The 14,354-nt window shown below is 49.5% G+C and overlaps 2 protein-coding genes across 7 annotated transcripts in view; one reads left to right on the forward strand and one right to left on the reverse strand.

The window, feature by feature from the left end:
• Positions 1 to 816: 816 nt before the first annotated feature.
• LOC128403148 (serine/arginine repetitive matrix protein 1-like) lies at positions 817 to 3,742 on the reverse strand. The gene is made up of 3 exons (XM_053367809.1): positions 3,427 to 3,742; positions 2,929 to 3,269; positions 817 to 2,867 (listed from the first exon to the last, which is right to left on the reverse strand). The coding sequence occupies exons 1-3, from the start codon at positions 3,740 to 3,742 to the stop codon at positions 1,689 to 1,691; spliced, it is 1,836 nt and encodes a 611-aa protein (XP_053223784.1). The 3' UTR covers positions 817 to 1,688.
• PKNOX2 (PBX/knotted 1 homeobox 2) overlaps positions 1,560 to 14,354 on the forward strand; it is a 439,557-nt gene continuing 426,762 nt past the window's right edge. For 5 of the 6 annotated variants that reach the window (XM_053367525.1, XM_053367526.1, XM_053367521.1 and 2 more), the window contains exon 1: positions 1,561 to 1,680. The gene's annotated coding sequence lies outside the window, so the exon portion shown is untranslated. Of the gene's footprint in view, positions 1,681 to 14,354 lie in introns of all 6 variants that reach the window. The other variant, XM_053367533.1, reaches the window with a different exon arrangement.

Raw genomic sequence — 14,354 nt, forward strand, 5'->3', positions numbered from 1 at the left:
CAGACTCCGCTAACCCAGAAATAGTACCTTGGGTTAAGAACTTTGCTTCAGGATGAGAACAGAAATCATGCGGCCACTGCGGGAGGCCCCATTAGCTAAAGTGGTACCTCAGGTTAAGAACAGTTTCAGGTTAAGAACGGACCTCCAGAATGAATTGAGTTCTTAATCTGAGGTACCACTGTACTTCTTAGGAGGTTGCATAGAAGGCAACATTTCATCAGGTATATTTTCCCCCTATCACAGAACAGCAGTGAGCGTGAAAGTAGCACATGGTGGAATCTTTTACATGCAGCTTTTCAGTGTGCAGAGGCAGTGTCACATTTGGCCGGGGGCTGTGCACACACTATACCTTTAAAGCACATTTCGGCACGTTCTTTCCCTCAGCGAATTCTGGGCACCACAGAGTAACCTTTCCCAGAAACCCTTAACAAACTGCAGAGCCCAGAACCCCCCGAGGAAAAGGAAGTGCTGCGAATGTGCATCAAAGGTACAATGTGTACACAGACGTGTGCTTCCGGGTAAACATGTACTCTTTATGCTTTTGGTCTAAAGCAGTGGTGGGAAGGGGCCTGTGGCTCTCCACATTCTGTTGGACTACAACTCCCATCATGGCTGACCATTGGCCTAGCTGGGCTGGATGATGAGTGTTGAAGTTCAACAAAATTTGGAGGGCCACAGGTTCCCCACCCCGATTTATCTGGAAGGGCAAAAGCCCCAAAGCACATTGTTTTTCTTCCTCCCCTACCTCCCAAAATATCCCAGCCTATATCTGTTTCCAAAGAACTGTAATAATATCACGAAAGATTTGAGCAGGGCTGTCACTGATTGAAGAATTTTAATTGATTGATCTTCCGCCTTCTGACAGATTAATTGTTAATTAACTTTAAATAAATTTGCATATTTCCAAAAACCTCAGTACTGTGGCCTTTTTAAACAGAGGCAGGGAAGGGAGTGTAAGATAATTGCCAATTTTAACGAACAAAGGCTACCAACAAGTGGTTATGTTATTTTCCCCATTCCCTCTCGGATCAACTGGAAGAAAGAGAACAGCTTTGGGACTCACTCTCCGGTAAAAATACAGGCGGGGTGGAGGCAACCAGCCAGCATTAAAATCCAGTCTCTCCTAGTCCTGTGTGCCCTTTTCAGAAACCTCAACATGCAGGAATCCGCCGGAATCAGGGCAGGCAGTGCTGTGCAGTTTAGTGCACAGAAACCGATAAGTTGGCAACTCTTTAAGCCGCAACATTCCTCCAGAACTGGAACAAGAAGAACTACCAAGGATTTTCTTCCGGCAAGCCGCACCTGCCGGACTGTGCCCCTTCCTTCCCTCAAAGTAGAGAGCTAGAGACGCCCTGTTTTGGGACCCACTGGGAGAGCATCTCTAGACGCCAGCAGGCAAAAAGCTCGGGGAAAGGATCTCCTCTTAGCAGCGGAGGCGGCCGCTTGAAAGGCGAGCGAGTCCGCTAGGGGGAGACAAGCCGGCTGGGAGCGCGAGTGCGCGCGGGTGCGCGCTTCGCCTGTCGAGCACCAGCGCTCGGGGCCGGGCTGGGGGCGGTGCGCGGGCGGCAGGAGGAGGTGTGCCCGTCGAGGGCGGGGCCGGGCTGACGCGCGGCAGGGCCAGGCAGTGAGTATAGGCTGCGCTGTCAGGCCGGTGTCAGTCTGATGAAGATTGGCATGCAGGTAAGCTGTCATTCAGGGAGCCGAGTCGCGGCGCGTCGCAGACTCGCAGGGGCGGGCAAAGCGGGCTCTGCGCTCGCAGCAGCAGCAGCAGCAGCTGCTCCCGCTGCTGTGCTTGCAGCTGGCTGGGCAGCAGGCACCGGCCACGAGCCAGGCTTGCGAGCAGGGGAGGGAAAGGGGGCACGCGGGGGCTTTCCGTGCAGCGCCGTCGGGGAGACGCCCCCCGGTTTCTCTTTTCCTCCCTCCTCCTTCTCCCGAGCCAGGGACTTTGGCTGAGCTCTGAGCCTTTGACGGGCAGGACAACCGAGCAGCCGGCGGGGGCGGGCGGGGGGTGGTAACGGACGGAGGGAGAACGACTTTCGTGGGGGGACAAAGCGGGCTTGGTAGGGACGGTCCCGTCGAGGAGGGCAGAGATGGAAAGGACTCCGTGAGGATGTGTTTGGAGACGGGCGGGCGGGCGTCTTTCTGGGTTCCTCTGCAGGTGCGAGGCTCGGTGGAGCGGCGGTGGGGTGTTTGGGGAGAGGCAGGCGCCCAGAGATCTCCCGAAGCTGTCGAAGGCGCAAGAACTGGGTTCGGAGGCGCAAAGGGGACCCTCCAAGGCCGAGTGGAATGTGGGGAGGGGGGAAGAGAGACTGGCATGGGGTTCTAGGGGGCGGAGATAGGAAGGGGTGAGGAGAGGCGCGAGATGCGGAAGGTTTGCGGGGCTGCCTTTTGGAGGCGAGGCTGGCGGAACCGCAAAGTTGAGAGAGGACGGGTCGGGAAAGGAGAGAAGAGGGGTCGAGGAGATGGAGACCCGACTTCTGGAGGCTGTGCGGGGTGCGGTGGCGGGAGACGAATTTGTGGGCGCTTTGAAGGTGATAGGCTTGGGGCGCGGGGAAAGAATGACCCCCCCTTTTCGTACTTTTGAGCCGCGAGCGGTGCAGGAGAAGGTTAGGGAAGCCTCGCCGGTAGCGCTTTGGACGGCTCCGAGTGCCGGCAGTGGCGGAGGCGGGCTGCTTCCGAGACGCGTCGTCGTCCAACTTTTGGGATGCACCTCGGCGGGGGCTGCTGCTTCTTCGGAGGCAGAGTCGGGAAGAGCGCCCGGGAAGCTGCCGCTGGCTCGCTCGGGGAGCCGGGAGAACGCAGTTCGAGGTGGCGGTGTTGGGGAGAGACCCTCGCTCAGGGCGCCACGAGACTTGGCGGCCGGCGGCCTATGTGGGGGGTTTTGGAGCATATTTTGGCGGAGCGATTGGGGAGGAGGGGGCTTGTTGCCGGATTCTTCAACGGGGCCTCGCGCTGGGCCGGAGATCCGCTGCTGGGGGGTCCCTGGGCCGAGTTGTCAGCACGGCCTGCTGAAGGGAGATCCAGCCGATTGCGCGACGGGGACGGCCGGGGCTCTCCGGCTAGGGCGCGCGGCTGGCTGGCTGGCTGGCGAGGGAGCAGGTGGGGAGGAGGCGGGGGACGGCGGCGGCGCTCTGCTGGAGGGGCGCCCGAGGCAGAGGCGGCGACCACCCCCGCCAACCTGGGCGGGGGCCCCGGTGACCGAGGCCGAGCTGGTGCCGCTCGTTCAGGCAGACTTTCTCCGGCTCTCCTTTCCTGCTGGCTTGCTCCGTCTGCCGAAGAGACAAAGGGGCGCGCGTCGCCGCGGGGGGAGAACAGGCTGCGCTCGCTCGCTGGCTCTCTCCCCGCCCGAGCCTTGCAGGACGGCAGGCGCCCGGGGACGCGAGTGGGGCCGGGGGAGCAGAGCCAGGCTTGGGCAGGGTCGCTCACCTCCTCGGGCGGCGCCCGACTCCCGGTAGAGAAACTCCGGCCAGGCGCTCGCCGGAGAGCAGGGAGAATCGCGCTCCCGGGCTGTTCCGCCTGAGCAACAAAAAGATCTTCCTATCTGTACGTTGCCGGCTAGGGAGTTCGTTGGCGAGCGGATCTCTTGCGCGAGGCTGCGATCCGGTCCGCGCTGCCGGTGGGAACGAGGAGCATCGTGGAACTGGGCAACCGGGGCGGGGGTGATGGGGGCGCGGACGCCTTCGCCGGGGCGCTCCGCCGACTTGGCAGAGTTTCGAGGCCGTTTTCTCAAACGAAGATCCATCTATTTCTTTAAACGTCGCGAAGCTGTTTTTAAGTCTCATTTCGCCATCCCCCTCCGAAAAAAAACAACCACCGTCAGGAAATCGGTGGCTCTCTTTTTCCCGCACCTAGGGCAGCGCTTCTTAGCAATAAACGCTTTTGAACTAGGTGGGACTTCTGGGTAAACGTGGGTTGGATCCCGCTGCTGCGTTAGACATTATTTCGCTCCCACGATTGGGCTCTAGGCGAGTTGGTTTCGCAGGAAGTTGTTAATAAAAATTTTAAATAAATAAAACTAGCAGCACTGTGATATTATTATTTTTAAAAAGCAATATAATTTATTATTATTTTTGTTGTGATCATGCTGATCCGATGATAAAAATGCAATTATATATGTAGTTATATACAGTGTATATATATATATATATTATATTTCTTGTGATCATCCCCATCTGGAGAGGGTCTTCGGAGAGAGCTCTGGTCCCGGCTTATCTTCTCCCTCCCTTTGACTCGCTGGAGAGGGAACAGGAAGGCGGAGGCCGGCTTGGAAATCTGTGCTGTCGTTTTCTGAGTTGTGCGTCTCTCACCCTCGGCGTGTTTGCCTCGCTCGGCGTTTGTTATGTCTTCGATTCTCTCTCCTGTCTCTCTCTTCCACGCCGCCCCCCTCCCAAGACAATAGGTCATGCAAGCCGGGATCTCGGAGAAATAGCAATAAGTTATGAAATCTCATTGGTGCGTGGTGACCTCAAGAAATCACTTTGTTTGTTTGTTTGAGGCTCCAGCAGACTAACCATTCCGGTTAACAGCTCCTCTTCCTTTCCTTAGAGAACATCTCTCCGTTTCTTGGGATCTGTGGTCCCGATGGGGGCTTGTTGGGCTGGCGCCGTTCATTCTTCCTTTCTCTGTCTGTCCCCCCCCCTCTATTCCCAGCTTATTTCTCTGGCTGCCTGCGGCTGTTTTTGCCTGCATGTCACCCCCCCCCCGCAAAGACCCGTGTCTGCCCCCACCTCCAAAAGGGTCCAAAAGCTGCCTTTGATGAACTCCCAAACCCAGTTGCCTCCCCAGTTCAGGAGCAAAAAAGATTGGACAAAAACACTTGCAGCAAAGCTGGTGATGAAATAAAAGGAGTGTATTGCACCATGTTTATCCCCCAGTGGGGCTGAGCAGAAGATCTGCTGGACTGGCTTTTAATAATAACTTAAAAGGAAAAGGAAAAAACACCCAACACCAAAGCTCCCACTTTCTCTCTTTGGCTGGATTCCTCTTCCAGCCTTTGCTCACCTGGTCTCCTCCAGTTGTAGCACAAATCAGCTGGAGGGCACCGCGTTGGGGAAGACTGAGTTAGCTTAAAGGATTTGAAATTGACTTAAGGAGAAGGGGAGTACGGTGTGGAACGTCAAGGCTAAACCAATTGTGCATAAAGGTGATTTTAAACTAAGCTGAGTTTCCTGGTCTTCACCTTGGGATATAATCAGTGTTACACTTGGGGTGCTTCTTTTCAGAGAAGCCCAAGTATAGTGACTGGAACATACTGATTAAAATCTCCCTTTAGACCATTCTCCTCCTCCTCTCCTGTCTTTCCTTATCTAGGATAGTTCCTTTCCTGCCTTCCAAAGACCTGTCATTTCTTTAACCTTAGACTTACACATTGAGGTCCTCACCCATTGAGCTTCACGGCAGCCCTGCAAAGCAGCTTAGGCCAGGGACAGTGACTGGCCCAAGGTCACACAGTTGATTTCTTACAGCTCGGCTGGGATCTGAATCTGGATCTTGCTGCTGCTTAGTCTGGCTCTTCAACCGCTACAGCACAGTGGCAAGCTCTTGCTGGCAGTTGTGCCTTGGTCTTCAAACAAGCCCTATGGAGGAAAACTCCTTGTATTTTGAAGTCTGGTTAGGTTGTGAGAGCCTGAAGATACAGCCCTGCCTGTTATCTGTATTCACCCAGCACTATCCATGCATACAGCGATCCCCAGAATTACCTGAGGGTGGGTGGGTAGTCCTCAACTCCAGAAATGTGGTTAGGACCTGGACATTTCTCAACCTTGTTGGTTTATTGCATTTATATGCTAACTTTCCTCCAAGGAACACAAGATGGCGTTCTTGTCTCCCTCTCTCCCTCTATTACCCCCACGAACAACCCTGTGAGGTAGGTTGGGCTGAGAGTTGGCCCAAGGTCACCCAGTGAGTTTCATGGTCAAGTGGGGATTTTATCTCTGGTCCTACACTCTAACTCAGATGTGGGGATTTTTTGGCCCTCCAGATGTTGGTGAACTGCATCTCTCATCTGCCCTGGGCATTTGATATGCTTACTATAGCTGATGGGCCACCAACATCTGGAGGACCAAAAGTTCCCATCTCCTGCTCTAACCAATGCACCACATGTTCCCGATGGAAATGAACTGCTGACCATTCTCCCTAATTCCCCCAACTCATCTGGGGAACGAAAGACCAATGGAAACTAACATGGAGGAAAACGTGTATGGGAAAGAGTTTTTGGGTAGCAGCCTTCTTAAGCTAGAATGGCCTATACTTCTGTGGTAAAAATGGAATGCTGCTTATTGCCCTTACAGTCTGCCTGCCTTCCAAGGAGCTCAAGGTGGTGAACCTAGTTCTCCACTCCATTTCAGTCCATCTACAGCAGGAACGACTTCCACACCAGTGAAACTGGTCAGTTTCATTGCAGACCAGAGTGGAGGGTAGACCAAGTGAAGGAAAGGGTCGGTGTGTGGATGATGCAGACGGACCAGAGTTATAGGGTTAAGGGAGTCACTGTGGACAAGAGAGAGTCTACAAAAGAGATGTCGGAGGGCTCAGATCTTGTTTGGATAGAATGCGTCTTTGGACGAGTGACAACTGCAAGGAGGGTGAAATGCAGCTGTAAATACACCTTCCTTTGTTTGCTGTACATTTATATTAACCTCATTACAAGCACAGTATTTGTGTCTCTTACGCATGTACATCAACAGCAGGGGAGAGACTTGCAATCACTTCCTTGCAGCATGTTGAAATCTGTTTGTGTCATCCCTGCTTCTAGCTCCGCCTCTCCCCCTCCACTGCCCACAACTCAGCTCCTGCCAAAAATGTTAACTATGACAAACCAACCCCACTTCATAGTTGCAGTCAGAATAAACTGAAATAGGAGTAGTTTGTGACTGACATAACTTAGCCTGATTGTAGAGTTATTTTGGAAGGTAGTGTATGTGTGAGAGAGAGTGAGTGAGTGAGTGAAACCAACCAACATAGAATTCAATATCAGATTATAAAGTATTGCTACAAAATAAGGTTGCATGGAGTCCTTGAGTGCTGGGCTTCATAAGTCTGAAGTGTCTGGCTTCATCCATTTCAACTTTAAATTAGCCTTCATATTTTTAGAAGTTTTTAATAGGAAAAATAAATAAATATCTCAAGTAGAAATCAGACACTCTGGTGTATCCTTTCATCTGGGCCGCTGCCAAAAACAGATCTACAGCCTTGAGCCAATGAGATAGCACCAACACACTCTTGCTCCTTTATTGATCTCTGATACGAAGCTCATGGCACTATCTTGTTCTGAGCGAAGAGTATTGGTCCACCCAGCCTAGCGTTTTGTGCAGCTGACTGGCAGCAGCTCTTCAAAGGTCTTGGGGAGATATCTTGATGCCTCTGATCCTTTCCACTGAAGATGTGAAGAAGTGAATCTGGGACCTATTATGTGGAAATGTAGGTCACTGTTTGAGGGATGTATAAGGTTCATCAACATAAGCTGAACTCTGCTCCCTCCCTGCCCCATTGCTGCCCCATGCCTTTTGCTGTCTGTAGCTACCTTAACAAGACTTAAGCCCGACATAGGAAGAGCTCTGCTGCATGAGGCCAAAGGCCCAGTTAGTGCAACATCCCTTTCCCACTGTGGGCAGCCAGATGCCACTAGGAAAACAGTGCAACCAGCGGGAGTTGAGTGCAAGAGTGCATTTGTGATTCCTAGCAGCCAGTATCCACAGGCCGTGGAGGTAGATCCCAGCCACAAGGCACCATGGCCTGCATCCCTGAACTTATGGGGCAATGGAGAAGCTTCTTGTGGCTCACATAGCCCAACCCGTGCAGATCCCATAGCGTTTCTGCCTGCTCCTGGCTTCCTTTTAATGACCCTCTGGAATTTAATGGCCTGGAATGAAAATGAGCTCAGTTGCACCTTGGGGAGACGTGGGTGCTATTCAAGGTCGAAGATGAAGGAAAGATGAATGTAGGGAAAGTCCTGCTGAATCTGATCAGAGATCTGTCCAGTCCAACAGCCTGTCCCCCTGCAGTGACCATGCAGGTGTCTGTGGGTACAGTAGCCCTCTCCTGATGCTGTACCCCAGACACTGGCATTCAGAGGCATGTCACCACTGGTGCTGGTGGCAATACGCAGCCATGATGTCTGGTAGCCATTGCTAAACAAAGTCATTAGATGGTAAAGCTAATCCCCTTTTTAAATCTTCCCAAATTGGTGGCCATCTCTCATTGGATCTCGTGGGGCCAAATCCATAGCTGTCAACTTTCCCCTTTTTTACGGGAAATTCCCTTATTCCGAATAGGATTCCTCGCAAAAAAGGGAAAAAGTTGACAGCTATGGCCAAATCCCACATTTTGATCTATGCTGTGTGAAGAAATGCTCCCTTTTGTCTGTCCTAAAATCTGTCATTCAGATTCACTGGATGACTTATGAGTGAGGGAGTAAAACTGCTACCCACTTTCTCTACACCATGCTTATTTCTAGATATATTATCCTTGTTTAATCTACTTTCTTCTCAACTCAAAATCCCCCAATGTTCTTCATCTTTCCTCATAGGTGAGTCTCTCCGGCCCCTCAATTAATTCTGCACACCTTTTTCTGTGCAGAACTTAGAGCTGTGTTTACAGACAGCTCAACAAAGCAGTTGTTCCTCTCTTAAGAACAGCTAGACTAGAGCCCAGGTAGGGAATTGGTGGCCTTATGGATGTTGTTGGACTACAACTCCCATGAGCTTGCAGGCAGCATGTCCAGAAGATTTATGAGCTGTGGTCCAGCATCTTGATTCCTCCACACACATCTGGATAGGTCCTGTATCCTGGTTCGTGCTAAAGAACCTACATCACACGTGTGAAGCCTTTACCTGTGTTGTATCTCGAAACGAAAAGCGCTGACCATGCATATGGAGCTGAAGGGCCATGAAATTCAAGGGTAGCATTCTGCACAGACCTCACATGTAATCTAAGGGGATGTTCACATTAGTGGCTTAAAACACAGCCAGGCAATTACCCGTCTCCAGTGCTTTTGGAGATGCATGTGCATGATGTTTACATTAGAGAGGGGGCAAGACTCTTCACCCAATGCACATGACCTTTTTGGCTTCCCCACCCCTGCAACCCCAACTGCCCCGCCTCTTCCTGAAGTTGCCAACTGCACATGCATGCAGATGTGGCATCGTGATTAGGGCGTGGGACTAGCTAGGACCTAGGAGATTAGGGGTCAAATCTCCACTTGGCCAAGAAGCTCATTGGGTGACCCCGGGTCAACCACTGCCTCTTAGCCTGACCTACTTCACAGGGTTGTTGTAAGGATAAAGGGAGGAGAACAATGGATGCCATCTCGAGTTCCTTGGATGAAAAGGTAGAACACAAATGCAATAAATAAATGAGAGATGAATGAACAAGACGAATATATAAAATGCCATGGCTGTTAGGGTATGCTCCCATAACCGCTCCAGTTTTCTAGTCTGATGATGATGATGATGATGATGATGATGATGATATATTTATACCCCGCCCATCTGGCTGGGTTTCCCCAGCCACTCTGGGCAGCTTCCAACAGAATATTAAAATACAATAGTCTATTAAATACAATAGTCTGATTGAAGCCGGTTTGAGGAAAAATGCATCAAGCAGCAACATTTGTCAAGAAAATACAGGCACATGGAACCTTACGAAAGGACAATATGAGTGGACTCTTCGTGCCCTGACCACAGCAGAAAGACTGATACTGATGAACTGGGAAAATAAAAAATGTGGCTCCCTTCTCTGATTGGATTGAAGACTTATACAAACTCGCAGCATATGAACAACTTGCATATAAACGCAGACTTGCCGTGGACAAATTCAATGATATTTGGAATCCATTCTTACAAACACTTTAATAGGTTAAGATCTGGTGAAGTACCACAACAACTTTGTAAAGTATGAAAAAAGAAAAGAAAATGCAGGATCTCTATGGTTTGTTGCTAGTGGTGTGTGAATGTGGCTTCAAAAACTGGGTGCAGATTAAGCGGTACTGTGAACAGACCCGGAGCAGAAACAGCGGTCCACTTACAGCTGCAGCTGCCAGTATAATCATCTTAGCTACTCTATAGGAAATAGCCACTAGAGGGGGATGAGAAGCATAGGTTTCATACTTGTTTGTTTTTAATTTTATCTATTTTTATTTTTTAAACTAGAAGCCTCAGATGACTTATGCCAGGTTGAGATGTATGCATTTTCAAGTGTTTTCCCCGCCTCTTTGTGTTCTATAGCCTGCTCTGCTCTCTTCCCATTTATACCATCTTATCGTGCTCTGTGCCCCTCTTGCAACAGCACTCCTGCCTTCTCTGCATCACACACTCGTTCATGCCAACCAGGATGCCACTTTCCTGCGCGCCTGGCTGTCGCCATGCAGGCTACTGCTCCCGAGGCTTAATACAAATAGGTGCTGCAATAAAATGTAGCAATGTGGAATGCTCCTCTTCAGCGTGCCAGCCAGCCAGCCATGCCCTTTCCAGATATTCCATTCCTCCCCTCTCCAGTTTTCATTTCCCAGTTGCTGACAGTCTGTGCCCACTGAGCCTACTCCGTTTTCATTGGGCTGTGCCCTGTCTTACATACACATGCATTATTTGTTTTTCCCTGTTTGTACTTCTGCAAACTTTCCGTTGTGTCCAACGCTTGCCCTGCTCAGAGTAGACTTTCCAGAGCCAACTGAGGTTCATTAATTTCAAGGTTCCTCTTCTGTGCAGAGAGAGGAATGGGTTTGCGATGAATATGTAAAAATGAATAGTGTTTGTTTGTTTTTTATTCACAAATAAAAGCTTTGCAGACTTCTGATTCTAGGCTCAATTCATAAGGAACACAATTGCATCAGTGCTGCAGAGACACTTGGCACTTTGCTTCTTGATGCATTCAAAGTTTGTGTTCAAGAACAAGATGCCTGATGTATTTAAGAGGAGGGGACATAAAAGTGAAACTGTGGAAGTCGTTGATCTGTTGGAACCTGAACTTAAAGGGTTTAGATTCCCAGGGTGATCCTACACTCAGAAGCAAGCTCTGCTGGCTTCATAGGTACAGTTTTACCTCGGGTTACATACGCTTCAGGTTACAGACTCCGCTAACCCAGAAATAGTACCTCGGGTTAAGAACTTTGCTTCAGGGTGAGAACAGAATTCGTGTTCCGGCGGTGCGGCGGCAGCGGGAGGCCCCATTAGCTAAAGTGGTACCTCAGGTTAAGAACAGTTTCAGGTTAAGAACGAACCTCCAGAACGAATTAAGTTCTTAAACCGAGGTACCACTGTGCATTGTTTACAGCCGAAAGCGAGACAGTAGCAAGGAAACCTTTTTGTCCTGTTGGCTCAACTTCAGCAGTGTGAGTAAACTGAAGTGGGAAACCTGTGGCCCTTCAGATGCATATCCTCCAACACTCCTCAGATGGAAATAGGGACATTTCTCACTACCACGCCACTAACCTCCCTCAACACCCCATTTTTGCCCTCCCCAGCAGAGCATTTTTACCGCCACTACATCAATGAGCTGCATCACACATGCCTTCCAATGTCCTGAGAAAACCCCTCAATCCTGATTTTATTTTATTTTATTCTTTGGCAGATTTACAAAAAGAAAAACACACCCCATTTAATAAATTTTAGAAAGGGGCAAAATTAGACATGGACACACAAAGCATTGTTTTAAAATAAAAAAATCAAGACTCCCTCTTTCTTTCGAATACATTTTTATTAATTTTAACATACAAATTATAAAACGTACAACACAAATTATTACAAATACACTTTTTTGTGGACTTCCATCAGCACCTCTGATGATCTTCCGTCTTAACCTCTTTTTATGCATTACTTAATTTTATATTGTCTTTACCTCTCTTAACTTATCATCTCCCCTTTTCCATTTTTACAATATTTCCAACAATACTCCTCACAGAACTTCTTGCAAACCTACAAACGTCGTCTGATCATCACAAATACTTTTCATATAGTTCATAAATTTACTCCAGTCTTTGGTAAATTTCTGGTCCCGCAGGTTTCGAATCCTTCCTGTTAATTTGTCTGATTCTGCATAGTCCATCAACTTCATCCTCCATTCTTCAAGACTCCCTCTTTCTTTCTGACCATAGTGGATCTGCCCCTGTCTACACCTCAGAGCTGACACATAATGTGAGGCTAGGCTTCAGAGGCAGCAGTAGCCTCTCCTCCTTGCCTGGTCTCTGGCAGCCACTACTACTACAACAACAACAACATATATTATTTATACCCCACCCATCTGGCTGGGTTTCCCCAGCTACTCTGGGCAGCTCCCAACAGAATTAATGATAATAATAAAAAAGCAATAAAACCTCAGACATTAAAAACTTCCCTAATCAGGGCTGCCTTCAGATGTCTTCCAAAAGTCAGATAGTTGTTTATTTCCTTGACATCTGATGGGATGGTGTTCCACAGGGTGGGGGCCACTACCGAGAAGGCCTTCTGCCTGGTCCCCTGTAACCTCACTTCTCGCAGGGAGGGAACTGCCAGAAGGCCCTTGGCGCTGGACCTCAGTGTCCAGGCAGAACAATGGGGTGGAGACGCTCCTTCAGGTATACTGGACCGAGGCCGTTTAGGTCTTTAAAGGTCAGCACCAACACTCTGAATTGTGCTCGGAAACGTACTGGGAGCCAATGTAGTTCTTTCAGGAGCGGTGTTATATGGTCTCGGCAGCCACTCCCAGTCACCAGTCTAGCTGCCGCATTCTGGATTGGTTGTAGTTTCCAAGTCACCTTCAAAGGTAGCTCCACATAGAGAACATTGCAGTAGTCCAAGCAGGAGGATAACTAGAGCATGCACTACTCTGGCGAGACAGTCTGCGGGCAGGTAGGGTCTCAGTCTGGGTACCAGATGGAGTTGGTAAACAGCTGCCCTGGACACAGAACTGACCTGCCCCTCCATGGACAAGCTGCTCAAATGAGGAGGCCAGCGGCAGTCGCCATGGAGAAGCAATGGGAGGCCTCTGCCATTGCTGATACCAGCTCATCCTGCTCTCCAAGCTGGGCACTGGTGGCACTGGTGGTGGAAATAGGGATATTCCTGGATCAAATTGTAATTTTTCGTAATTCTGGGACTGTCCCTGGAAAATAGGGATACTTGGAGGGCATGCATGTTTCTGGACACAGCTCCCATCATCTCCAACCCTGGAATAAACAGTGGAATAAACAATGGCTGCCTAGAGCAAGCTGTTTGCAGGAGATGGTCTTTGAGCTGCAGCTTTAGATAAGTGACCTTTTCTGATTCTAAGGCTGTCTTAGGCCCATCGATGAAATCGCCCTTGACGACTTGGTGGTAAAAGTCTTTCCTGGAGGGGGCCCTGTGTAAGCAATTGCTGAGCCTCTCTCCTCTGCCCCCAATTTTCTCAGTGGTGCAGTAAAGTACAGTCATGCCTTGGAAGTCGAACATAATCCATTCTGGAATTCTGTTCGACTTCCAAAATGTTCGAAAACCAAATCGCGGCTTCTGATTGGCTGCAGGAAGCTCCTGCAGCCAATCAAAAGCCGTGGAAGCTCCGTAAGATGTTTGGGTTCCAAAAGAATGTTCACAAACTGGAACAATCACTTCCGGGTTTGCGGCGTCCAAGAGCCAAAACATCCGAGTTCCAGGGCATTCGGGATCAAAGGTACGACTGTAAGTTTAGACTTTAGGGCTCAGTGGTCCCTTCTTTGGACTGTAATGTGTATCATTTCAAGTGTAGTAAGTCAGCCCAGCTTCATTTTTCTGAATGGGACCCTTGACCTCTGCCCCAAATTCCTACCCTGATGACACCACTGCATTTACTGAGGAATACAGGTACATGTAAGATTTCAGTAAAATTGATTTATTGTGCCCTGCGCATGTTTCTGCTGTTCAGGAACAGCAGGATAAAGGAGGGACAAGAGCTCTTCTGCATAGCCCTTGGCTCTATATGGCAGGAGAGAATTGGATCCAAGTGGCAGCACACAAGGAAGACTTAGATTCATAAAGTTGGGAGGGACCTTGAGGATCATCTAGTCCAACCCCCTGCAATGTAGGAATATGCAGCTGTCCCATACAGGGATCGAACCTGCAACCTTGGTGTTATCAGCACCACGCTCTAACCAAAAAACCTAATGATAGGATGAGATCTAGAGGTCCTCTCCTGCAGAGTGCGGTAATCACTAGGTATATAAGAGGGCGAGACTCTGTCTTTACATGCTTTTAACCTAAAATTTTGGGACTCTTTGAACTCAAAGTTGTGTTGCAGAAATTCAGGAAAAGTGTGAAAACTGAAGGATACCATATTTTTTGCTCTATAAGAAGCACCAGACCACAAGTTTTTGGAGGAGGAAAACAAGAAAAAAAAAATTCTGAATCTCAGAAGCCAGAACAGCAAGAGGG

The sequence above is a fragment of the Podarcis raffonei genome, chromosome 15, assembly GCF_027172205.1.
Source record: "Podarcis raffonei isolate rPodRaf1 chromosome 15, rPodRaf1.pri, whole genome shotgun sequence".
NCBI classification, from domain to species: Eukaryota; Metazoa; Chordata; class Lepidosauria; order Squamata; family Lacertidae; genus Podarcis; species Podarcis raffonei.

Excerpts from the sequence above, each read along its gene's own strand:
- LOC128403148 (XM_053367809.1), bottom strand. The coding sequence starts at position 3,742 with ATGGATCTTCGTTTGAGAAAACGGCCTCGAAACTCTGCCAAGTCGGCG. Across the intron at positions 3,270-3,426 it reads GTCGGGCGCCGCCCGAGGAG|ACGGAGCAAGCCAGCAGGAA; the intron begins GTGAGCGACCCT and ends TCTCTTCGGCAG. Across the intron at positions 2,868-2,928 it reads AGGCCCCGTTGAAGAATCCG|GCCGCCGGCCGCCAAGTCTC; the intron begins GCAACAAGCCCC and ends CCCCCCACATAG.